This window comes from Sardina pilchardus, chromosome 21 (assembly GCF_963854185.1).
Source record: "Sardina pilchardus chromosome 21, fSarPil1.1, whole genome shotgun sequence".
In the NCBI taxonomy this organism is placed as follows: Eukaryota; Metazoa; Chordata; class Actinopteri; order Clupeiformes; family Clupeidae; genus Sardina; species Sardina pilchardus.
In genome coordinates this window covers 24,665,965-24,677,860 of record NC_085014.1, presented here as the reverse complement: position 1 = coordinate 24,677,860, position 11,896 = coordinate 24,665,965, and the positions used below count along the sequence as shown (strand labels likewise).

At 43.0% G+C, this 11,896-nt stretch overlaps 1 protein-coding gene across 1 annotated transcript; it reads left to right on the top strand.

The window, feature by feature from the left end:
- The first annotated feature begins 3,224 nt into the window (after positions 1-3,224).
- On the top strand, positions 3,225-10,756 carry stard15 (StAR-related lipid transfer (START) domain containing 15). Its single transcript, XM_062524659.1, has 6 exons — positions 3,225-3,649; positions 6,434-6,581; positions 7,033-7,136; positions 7,845-7,962; positions 8,901-8,953; positions 9,175-10,756. Exons 1-6 carry the CDS (start codon positions 3,503-3,505, stop codon positions 9,391-9,393), a joined length of 789 nt encoding a protein of 262 aa, XP_062380643.1. The 5' UTR covers positions 3,225-3,502; the 3' UTR covers positions 9,394-10,756.
- The last annotated feature ends 1,140 nt before the right edge of the window (positions 10,757-11,896 follow it).

The following is an 11,896-nucleotide window of genomic DNA, read 5'->3' as shown; positions in this document are numbered from 1 at the left end:
CCATATCAAACCACAAGGGTACATGAGTGGGTTACCTTACGGGGAAATAATTAAGTGTGTTTTTCCAATCTCCTCAGGGGTACCAGAGGTCTCCTTACTGTCTGGCATTGCTTCCTGCTTCAGCATTAAGACCAACTTGAGCCAGAAAACAATTGGTTACCTGGGATACAACTTTACAAAACAGAATGCTACGGCCACTCCTTTTTTATCAGCTTTTTATCTTACTAGTGTGAATTTGATTTGCTATTCTGACGGACGGATTTAGAGTTGGATAAGACAGTGATTTAGAAGGATGACATAGGAATATGTATGGTTGATGTGTTTTTGTCTTCTCAGATAAAGCTGGTATGCTTGTTATATACAAGTGAGCTCAAGTGGTTTGTTGCATAACTTCAGTGGAATCCTCTCGCTAAACAGCCCATGAGCATCCTTCTGCTTTCTGCTCTGTTTCATTCCTTTCAATTTCAGTTGCACTGCACTAGTCAGCCTGTATAGCCTATATGCCTATTGACTGTGTGGACAAGCAGGAGTTAATAGCCAATGGCCCAATGACTTCATCATAAATATTTCTAATGGTTGTGCCTCAGGGACCAATAAGAAACGGTGACAATGGTTACTGGGGTGTTTCAGCAATAGCCTCTGTTTAAAAGGGTCAGGGCCATGTTGCAAATAAATGGTAAGGGAAACAATGGCAACATTGCAAGGCATTCAGATCAGGTTACTTGGGCAGATGTCTGGAGGTGAGGAAGGTTAACAACCAGGAGAAGGGGACAAAGCTTAGTCATACTATGCGGCATGCTAAATGAGTGGGGGTTCCAGGGTTAAACATCACAGAATAAAGTGGGTATTGCACAACATTTCCTCAGACTGCGATAAAAGAACCTTCACCAGTTAGGAATGTGAAGCTTCTGAAGGTACCTTCAGAAATCCTCTCAAGTCATTTCAACATCTGAGATAGCAGCAATTTATCGGCACTCAGATCCCACTTTATTTGATCAGCCAAATAGCTATGGTGACAGCAGCAGCATGGATGAAATATCTCATATTACCATACATGTGAACTGTGCCATTTGTTCTAATATTTTGCCATTTAATCCAGTTGATCAAAGCAATGAAATGTTTGCCTATATCTGGTGGGAGCATACGTCTCATTGGAAACAGGAGCATGGAATTCTCAAACCAAGACATCACTTAACAGCACACCATTACAGAAACATACTATTTAAATGATGACCTCAATGTCTATGACTGTAATATTAACATGTGTGGTGGTGAAGATGCCGTGTGGTGGCGTATGTCAGCGTGTGTGGTGGCGCATGTCAGCATATGTAAATGCTCTATCCAGCAAGTACGCTCTGTCCAAATGTATCCGATCACTAAAAGAAACATTTGGTCTGTTTCCGCATAAGTGCTTCGTTTTCGCGCTTGCTGTTGGTTTACCCTTTGGAGACACAGACACTCAGTCATCAGGTGAGTCATCGCCCATTCATCATCCCTCATCCATTAATGACATCATTCGCCACACAGGGTTTTTCTTTTTCTTTCTCTTTCAGGATCGGCTTCTTTGGAAAAAACCAAGCACAGTTGCTCACCTTCAGAGCTTTATACCAGAGTTCAGTGACAGTGCACTGCAGGCCCAAACAGACAGCGGCGCATCTTGGACTGCGGAGCACTAACATGCTCAGTTGAACAACGTGAGCTCAGGTTGCGGCCATGGTTGACACACACACTGGAGAAGGAGCCAGCGGCCCACACCCGCGCCCCCCCCCCTCCTCCTCCTCCACACACACCACCCACCCCCAACCCTCCCTCCCACCAGCCGCTCAGGAGGCTGAGGTCATCCCAAGGTGTCACGCCGGCGCGTTACATGCAACAGCTCGCAGGCGGGCCCAGAGGACTGGCGCTCATGAAGAATAGCGGCCAGCAGGGAGATATGGAGCCACGCAGTGGAGGCCAGAGGAAGTCCCGCCGAGAGGGGAGGAAAAGTAGCTGCCCTGGGGAGGGGTCTTGCAGCGATACAGCTGGATATGGATCAAGGACTAAATGTTTGGCTTTGCACTGCTGGTTTAGTCTGGGAGTGTATTACTGTCTCACAAAGAGACATCAGTTTGGCTACATTTGTGTGACCTCTTGTGATGATCAAGCTTCAGGTTAAATATAACATCGTATGTGCACTTTACACATTTCAAAGCAAATTTACACCAAATAACCAATCTGAAATCCAAGAAGAGCCACAGATGCAAGGCCTCATACACACTAAAAACCAACAAACCAAAAGCCAACAAACATATTGTGCAATCACACCACTGATACTGTTATAGCCATTGATGCATCTGCTACATGATATCTATGGTGGACTACATTTCACAATTTTGTCCACTTTTGGTTAGCTTGATGAAAGCATTTATTTGTGGTTGGTTGAGTGCTGACTGTCTCTAGTTTATGGTGCGGTGGCCTCTCGCCTAAAATAGCAATTTCTAACATAGCTAGAGTGAATTTACTATTATGAGGAATCTGAAATTCCAGACTTTATGTATTCACTCTCAGGGGCCTTAGTTCAAACAGGCTACTTGACAGACACTAAAACATTTTGTTCAACCAGTTGCCATAATATTTTCCATTATTACATGCAAAACCTGAAAATCCGTAACTTCCTGCAACATTCAGTACATATCCAACAAAGAGGTTTTCATCCAAGTCAAATAAAGACTCTTATTATAGGCTACTTAATATGTATGTCTTTTCCAATTTTATGTGGAAGTGTAATTGATGCTTCATTTTTCCTTATCTCTCCAGACAACTTTTTGGTTGAATTTGCTGACAGAGTATGCAAAATGGAAAATGATTTTCCACCTATAAATAGGAAGCATTTGTTTGTGTTATCGTGGATCTGCTGATCTTCACAAAGAATTGTTGCGTAACAGCCCAAAGTGGATGAGAGAGGAGGAAGAGGTTTTAAGGGAGGGCGACAAAAGGTGGGTAAGCATGTACCGAGGCTGCTGGCGAAATATGAGCTGTACTCTATCCAGCCACGGAGGCTAAACAAAATAGCCAGAGAAAAAGGAGTCTAGTACTGGGCAAACATGACACCCGATCTGTTGTTCATCAGTCAGTCTGACTAAATGTGTACTCGTGTAGACTGCTGCCCCACCTGAAAGGATGTCGGTAACGTGACTCCTTACCTATATAATGCTCTCTCTCATCAATGTGAAAGAGTGCCTGAACTAGCGCGTCACGGGTTGCTAGTACACCTGCTGGAGTAACGTCCCGTCCCGTCAGGCAGTCATCAACTAGTTGTATCTTCGTGTGGCTAATGACAGTCGTCGCTTATTTTGTCGTTTACCTGGACACAGGTAAGCTTTAAATCTAAACAGACCGTGCCATACAAACCCTCAGAAAAAGAAATTAATCAGAAGAACGGGGAGATCTTATGAGAATCGGGAACCCTGCAGTCAGTCCTCACCGGTCCATCTGATCGATTCGCTGCACGGGAGAGGGCAAGATGCCAGTCCAGATTCCGGATGATACCGATTTTGCGTCGTTCAAAGACCAATGCGAAAACCACGAAGGATGGGTAGCGCGGTACAGCAAAGGTGGTGTGACGGTGTGGTGTAGAGATGGCGATGACAGAGGTGTCCAGAAACTCAAGGCAAGTGTGCTGCATTTCCTCTATTCATTTTCACTGCATTGCGGTCTGAAGACTTTTTTCACGTTGGGAGGATTGCCTGGATACTCATAAGATTACAATTTAATATGATATTATGTCTAGAATGTAACTTGACATTCACAAAAGTGAGGAAAAAAGCAAAGTTCACACCTTCGTGTTAACTTTGTGGGCATAATTCTATCTCCTATTGCTTGACTACGTAACTAAATTATGTATGTTTCATAGGTTTTAAATAGCCTGTTTCATTCTTGCACTGAAATGAATTAGGCTAAGTTCCATCTCTTGGAGGCTGGCTTATTGGTGTTGCTCTGTCTCTTTTGGGAAAAATGGGTAGCCAACAGTCACTAGGCTACAGCTTAGTAGTGGAGGTAGCCTACATTTATGATGATGAATGAACATTGTTTAATGATAGGGATATTATTCCCGATGGCACTCCAGGGAGTGTGTGGAGTATTATATAAGGCATAAAACCCACTTAAAACTGACCATGAGCAGCAAGCAAGGTGGGGGTGGATCCATTGTTGAAGAACATTGTGTTACACTCAGCGCCTTGCCTCAGTTCTATTCCGTCCCCCTATGATAGCAGTTTTCGCTCACAGCTGCAGTAAAATAACTGCTGAGCGCAGATATATGACTGGAGTGGAGGTTGCAATAGATGTAGTCTGTTACCGGTTCAGGGTTTTATCACCCTAGTGAAATCTGCACAATGGCGTCTTTCCTCTCCCTGGATGCTTGCCAGAGTGGAGACCCAAGGTAGAATATTATTTATAGATGATCCACATATATTTTGTAGGAGACAGCATCTCTGGCTTCGGGAACAACCAGGGAATCTTCTCAGGCAGTAGGCCTTTTCCTGCCTTCATGTTTAATTAATGTAGACACTGAGCAGCAGCCCCTATCACGTTGCTCCTTTCAAGAGAGGATTTTGTGCCATCAAGTTACAGAAGGCAAAGGCCTGTGCTGCTGCACTCCCCACCAGCAGTCTTCAGAGAGTGTGCCCAGTCAGTTATTCCTATTTACCCAGGACACCCAACCGTAAGAGCAATATAATCAGTATTGTAATTTCATCTATTTTGTGCAGATTGTTTGGTTTTGGTATACCTTTCTTTTGATAAGCTTTAAGCATTACTGCAGTCAACACACCAATACCGAACTTTTTTACCGACAGTTACATAAGGAATGTCTTTCAAAGACACTCGCACACAAACTCACAAACTCTCTCTCTCTCTCTCACACACACACACACACACACACACACACACACACACACACACACATACACACACACACGCACACAATGATTTACCACATGTGTGATGGCTCATCAGTAACCAGAGGGGTGGCTTTGCATCTAACCAACTGAAGCAGCTTGTCCAGCCCCTACCCCCATCCCCTGCCCATCCCCAGGAGCCTTCGTGTCAGTGATGAAAGAGCCCGCTTCTAAGAGGCAGGGTGCACGCAGGAGACATCCTGAAAAATTAAGAGCGGAAAACTCGTGGTAACTGCTAGCTCAGATGCGGAAACCTGAGTCCCCGTTGCGGCCCAGCCGAAGGGTATGCATATGTTTTTGAATGGAGCACTACAGTTGACCTCCACATCAGTGACTAAGGGGCACGGCTGGTGGGGAGAGACCCAGCACTGTTTGGGGCCCCCTTTTTGACTGCTGCTCTGGGGGCAGGAGAAGAAAATGGTTTTGGACCCCAGAATATCGACAAAACAGGGATGACAGACCTGCCTCAATAATTGATAGAACTTTCTGGGGTAGTGATGCACTTCTTGCCATGAATAATTGAGTGTGTGTAGGCATTGACGACATTCCATTCATAGAGACCAAACAGAGTTCGTTTCAAGGAGCCCAGTGGAACTGGGGAGCGACCGTTCACGCTGGGTTGGGCGGAGGTGTCAAATGAATAATTCAGCTGATGTCAGGGGTATTAAGGATCGGGTGACATTACTTCTTGCACTTTCCAAACAATATCTTATCATGTTGCACCTGACGTTTTTTTTTTGTCTTACTTGACCCATAGACCTACGCAAGCAGTTTTAAGAGTGCAGTGGAAAAAAAATGTGTTTTTAGGGAGTTTGATATCCGAGGGTAACTTTGCACTTTCATCTTCAAGCTGTCTTCTTAACATTATTTCTGGCTACAGTGGCCGAGAATGAAAACCATACAGGGGAATTTCATAGCATGCTGACATATTGAGTTGTATATCTCATTACTTGATCTTGACTATTTGACAGGTCTGACTGTGGGGGGCATGCTTTATGTGCACATGTTCACTTGTGGAAAAGTGCACTCTGGGGAGTTTCATTCATTGTTAAACCTTTGTGTAGCTTGGCTGTCAGCTGGATATGTGTTTCACCTGTATACCTTATTCAACCATAGTAAATTCATTCTTTATAGACTAGCACTGCTGCAGTTGCCTGACCCAACTTAAAGTCTCATTTCTTACAAGAAGCAAGAAATCCGTAATTGATCATGGTGCACTTATTCACGCCGTTGTGTAAATGGATTATATCATGGTTGGTGTAACTCCAGCAGTGTTCAGTTCCAGGAACTTTATGGACTTGTCACTGAAACTGAACAGTTTTCCCCAAGTCTCTCTCTCTCTCTCTATACAACCTACCATTAAAGAGGAGAAGTCATAAAGAACAGAGATCATCCCGCAGAGGTCACAAGGTCAACCGAAAACACAGCATGTCCCAAAAGACTGACCATGTGTCTTTTTTTTTTTAAAACTCTGTTCTCTTTTTCTGTCTTTCTAGATGAAAATTGTGTGCAAAGATGTCACCGCAGAAACATTATACGATGTCCTCCATGACACCAGCTACAGAAAGAAGTGGGACTCGAACATGATTGACACTTTTGACATCGGCAGGCTGACGGTTAATGCAGATGTGGGATATTACTCCTGTGAGTGGCACACGCGACACCATCTGGTTACGGGTCTCCTCCCTCCCATTGAGAGTCCATTTCGGCTCCTCTCTGGAGTCCTGTTTGGTTCTATTTCTGATTTGGTCCACCATTGATAGTCACAGCACACACACACACACAAAACAAAACTGCCTGCCTAGATACAGGAGATTAATAATTCTTTTTTACAGTCACTACACCAGCAAGCGAATCAATAACATTCAATTTTCTAACAGTGTCTCCATTACCCAAAGAGCTTTGACCAAATTTGTCTTCGTAAAGAGAAGCATTAAATTAGGATAGATGGATCTTTCCTCTTTTTGCAAAGACCGTAGAATGCTAAACTCACACACCACATTAACACTGACAGTTTCCCCGGGCAGTATTAAAGGGAATAGCATGCGATCCTGTGTATCTTTCTCACTGCATATTTGTTCTCTTGTGATTCTAGGGAGGTGCCCAAGCCCCTTGAAGAACAGGGACTTTGTCACAATGCGGTCATGGCTACCCCTGGGCAATGACTATTTGATCATCAACTACTCTGTCAAACATCCGGTGCGTACATTTGAAATGTTTGTTTTGTACGAGTCAGGATTCATTGAGTCTTGTGGAAGTAGATAAGTAGGTATGTAAGCTTTAGGCCCACACATGTGTAACAGAAGACGTAAAGGCCAGTGGCAAAAGCCTGACCACGGTGTCAAGTGAACGGCGAGGTGATTTAATCTCCATGTAGCAATGAATAATTACAGTATGTGCCCTGTGCGCCGCCGGCAGGTCATTTTTTCCCACTGTGAGATGAGAAGTTTAATAGAATCTCTCTGAGAGGGGTTCTTCCATGCGCATTGGGGTGTCAGGGAGTTCAGCCCAGAGCTCTGCATGGATCCCCTTGTCCAGGAAAAGTCTATCTGACACCAGATGTTGGGAGTAGTCACTTCTGTCACTCTCAAATCGTTCGCCCTATTCTCTCATTTGCAGGGGAAAAACATCATGTTTGAAAATTACGAGATTCTTACAAAATCACTAACAGATGAAAGTAGAAAGCCTGTTGCTAAACATCATCACTGATAGAAGCAATCGCTTTGCTACATTATGTTGTTATCATTCTTTCTCAATGATCTACTTGTACTTTCAATGATACTACTTAATTTCACGATCCAAATTCCATTTTAGTTGTAGCATATGTTAGATATTATCCCAGTGAAGGTAATATAGTGTGGTGTACACTGTGGAGAAACGTCTTTATACCTCATTATGTTGTTTCAGCAATATCCGCCAAAGAAGGATTACGTGAGAGCAGTGTCACTCCTCACTGGTTATCTGATCCAGTCCAACGGGCCAAACTGCTGCTCCCTCTACTACTTAACACAAGTGGACCCAAGAGGTAAACCTCTCCTCGTACTCCAACACCGCTTCATGTTAGCAAGACGTCTTCATTATAGGGATAACAGCTTTCCCATTCATTTGGCACATAACATTTCCAGCCATTTCCATAATTCAACTATTATCCACCACGGAGGCCCTCAAACCTCAATTTACACCTCTGAAAGCACTACGATGAAATATTTCATGTACACAAGCACAGCGCACTCAAAGAGCTTCAAAGCTCAGGCACGCAGCTATAGCATGGCTGCTTTATTTGTTCTTTTAGCATTTGCTTATTTTTTTAAAGCCACCATGTTGCTTGGCTTACCCTGAGCTCTTTAATATGATTTCCTTAACACGGCCTTCATTTATAAAGGAGGCCCTTCTATGCTCTGCTCAGCCGCAGAGGCCCCTAGCGTTAGCTCTATGCCTCAGGAACTGATTCTATTGGACAGAAGCGGGGTCAGGAAGTCTTTGATTCCCGAAAATAAACCCCGGTGCAGGACATATTTCATAAATGTGCTGATGTCATCCCTTTTTCCCCGCTGCTCGGAGACATCGGCGGATTATTAATGCCTTCCACTGCCACGACTCACCAGCTGTTGGTGACCTGTGGGACCGCCGCCACAGTTCAGCTCCCTCCACCCATGCACATCATTCCACAGGACTCCACACAATGGAGGCCTTCTGCTTTTAATAACACCCCAAAGATGCTGATTGATTTAAGATGGCTGCACGTTGTTTGTCCCAAAACAGACACAGAGCCACAGCATGTCAGTCGGCGCAACAGCCTGATTACAGACCCATTTAGGGCAGCTTGGTGTTTTAAGTTAACGCATCAAAGCTGACAGGGTAAATAATTGTGGGATCAAATGTGTTCATCATGCATGTAACCTCAAAACCTGTCAACAGATCACAATTAAAATGTGTCTAAGTGCTTGTTTGTTTGTACCCCAGGGTCTTTGCCCAAATGGGTGGTCAACCGAGTCTCTCAGATTGTTGCTCCAAAGGTAAAAAAAAGTGTTTTTTCTTGAAAACCCTACAAATGTGCATAAGCCATTTCCACATTGAACTAAAACCGTTCCAAGAACAAAAGGCAAGCTCTATTATGTCCTTATACTGCCACCTACTGGCCAGTTTAGACTAGTACAACAACAATCAGCTGAAAGCAGTGAAGTCCTTTGGTATTTACATCAAGCCCTTCTCACAAGCTATTGTCTCACTTCTTCAGGCAATGAGGAAGATTTACAAAGCATGCCTGAAGTACCCTGAGTGGAAGCGGAAGCACAACCCCAGCCTGAAGCCGTGGATGTACCCCGAGCAGAACACGCTGCCCTGCATCAACGTGGCCGACCTGACCCTGCAGCGGGGCGACTCCCTGGAGAACATCGACGAGAGCGGCCTCAGCGAGGAGAAGGCCCAGCACCACAGCGACGACGACGAGACCTAAACGCTCCGCAGGGGGGACTGCTCACATCCCTAAAGTGTGTGTGTGGCGGTGTGCAAAAGCTACGCGTGTGAGAGTGAGGGTGTGTGCATGGGTTTAATTGTTATGCATTACATGACTCACTGTTTTTTTTTTCTTCTTTATCTCTCATTTTTGGTCCAAACATACAGTCGGGTTTGCATTCAGTAAAATGGTGAATGGTGGAATACATTGTACAGTTTCTGGCACGTAACAATCAACACTCCCAGCCTCATCCTGAAAGTGAAGACTGTAATGTATTCAGTCTAAGAATTCAGCTGTATGTATATATGTACAATTGAAAGGCATACAAAATGTATTCAGAAAGTATACATCAAAATATTTTAATGTAGAGATATTTGTACAGGGATGATTTAAAAAATAAGAGCATTCACTAAGCGAGCCGTGGGAAAATATTGTGTATCCTTGAGTTAGAATTACTAATATTTGGAACGACTGTTTTACTACTGATTATCTGAAAACACTGATTATTGCTTTGTCTGCTTGTTTGGCTTGTGGCTGTTTCAACAGTTTTTGCAATTTAAGTTAATAAGTTAGTTCAGATGGAATCAAATAACCGCAAGATTCTACTCATTTACCCTGCAGTGGACCTTACAAGACATGTCCTGTGGATAAAGCTGTTTTCAACATTTGTTGACGGGTATTTTATGGCATTACTGTGGAGTTTTAGATGTAAATTGTACTGAGTGGCATTATGATAAATATTGTACATCCCTAAGATCTCACACAGCCTCTAACTATGGGGAATTCCTCGGAAATGTCACAGACTTGCTGATGCACTAGGGGTCAAAGTATTGTGCACTTGTGGTTAAAGTTTGATAAGCTGTTCTCTACGAACATTTAGATGAACTTGTTGAAGTAGAAACACTGGATCATTGTGCCTTAATACTACATCATGGCAATAGGTCTAGATTTGTTTTGTTATTATTATTCTTTTTTATGAAAAAAATGCATATGGCGTAATATATTTCCGGGCAAGTGGACTTAAATTCCCTACTGATGACACCAAAAGCAGAGGTCTTGTATCTGAAAACATCAGCGATGGCAGTGATGGGTTTGTAGTCCAGTGGTTGTAGGTCAGTTTTGAATTAATAATGGCAAGAATTTAGTTAGACAAAAGCAAGTACTTCTACTTTGCATGGGTACTTTGGCAACCTTAAAAACTAAAATTGCATACTTGTTCACCTCAGGGGTTGTAAAATCAGGTGTGTTTTTTTCTTTATTATGCTTTGCTTTCTTATTACCTTTGGCTGACATAGATTTGTTTCATACTCTCTTTTTCCTTACAAGCCCTCTTTCTCTGTTATGAATAAAGACATTATGTTTTGTCTTGTAATTGCATCTCATGTTCTTTTACAAGACAGATAGGATGATTTGCAGAGGTGGTTACACTGGTGGGTCCAGATTAGTGTAGACAGGGGAAATGTGGGCGCAGCATTCCTCATTTCAAAGTGGACATTTTGGGTGTAAATATTTAGCAAATTTCACTGACTTTGACAGTGTAACCGCCATGGGACGATAAAGTAAAGCTGACCAAAGAACAGAAACTCCTTGCTACCCTGATGATATCAGCAGGTATCATTTCTTGGCATATGCTGTATGTAGTTGCATGGAGTATAACATGGATGAGGGATATCATAAAGGTTTGTGTTGTTTTGGTGGTTGCTTTGGTGCAAGGATTACATTACACTAATACTGTAGATTCAATGTGAAGCTGAACAGTGACAGGAAACTGTTCATATGATTCGATAGTTAAAGACAATGAAGGTATTTTCATTTTTTTCCTGTTGTCCACAAAGTCCAGATCCAGCAATTTGTTTAGAACTGGTAACTCTTATGAATTACAACTGTTTCCTCCTATCAGACTGAAAAGAGGGTAACTCTTGTGTCCAGAAATGACGGTGCATGGTGATAGTGTTAAATAGGGGAGAGTTGGGTACAGCTCCACTGTAACCTCCAAGTACTGAGCTCATATCAGCTGTATTAACTGTGGCCCACTGAAGAGAGTCTCACTTTTTCAATATCATGATCTGAACATACATTCAAATCACAAAAGCTGGGATGGGGATGTTGGGCAAACTGGCCTATTTTATCATTTCTTGTATTGTGGCTCTGTAATTTTGTCCACATTTATTCTGAATGGGTTTTTTTGTAAGTCTGTCTGCTATGGACTTGTTATGCTGCTTGAATGCATGTTGACCAACTCTGTGTTTCTGGTTCCATAAAGTGGACAATTGACGGTGTATGGACATCATCCAGCAACTACTTAGTCAGAATGCATGGACAACATTCAAACATTCTTGAATCCTTCTTAATCCTTTGTCCCCATGGGAAATAAAACTGTCAGACTATAACTTTAACTATAAGACTACCATATCAATATCAGTCATCAGTGAGGCCTAACTGTGTAAACATTGGTCAGGAGTTTTTCTTTAGCCCCTTTTACAAATGGTCAGCAAGCACTCAC

Bases quoted from the DNA above. Each gene is read 5' to 3' on its own strand.
- stard15 (XM_062524659.1), top strand. From the start codon at position 3,503: ATGCCAGTCCAGATTCCGGATGATACCGATTTTGCGTCGTTCAAAGAC. The intron at 3,650-6,433 runs GCAAGTGTGCTG...CTGTCTTTCTAG, and splicing joins GAGGTGTCCAGAAACTCAAG to ATGAAAATTGTGTGCAAAGA. The intron at 7,963-8,900 runs GTAAACCTCTCC...TTTGTACCCCAG, and splicing joins AACACAAGTGGACCCAAGAG to GGTCTTTGCCCAAATGGGTG.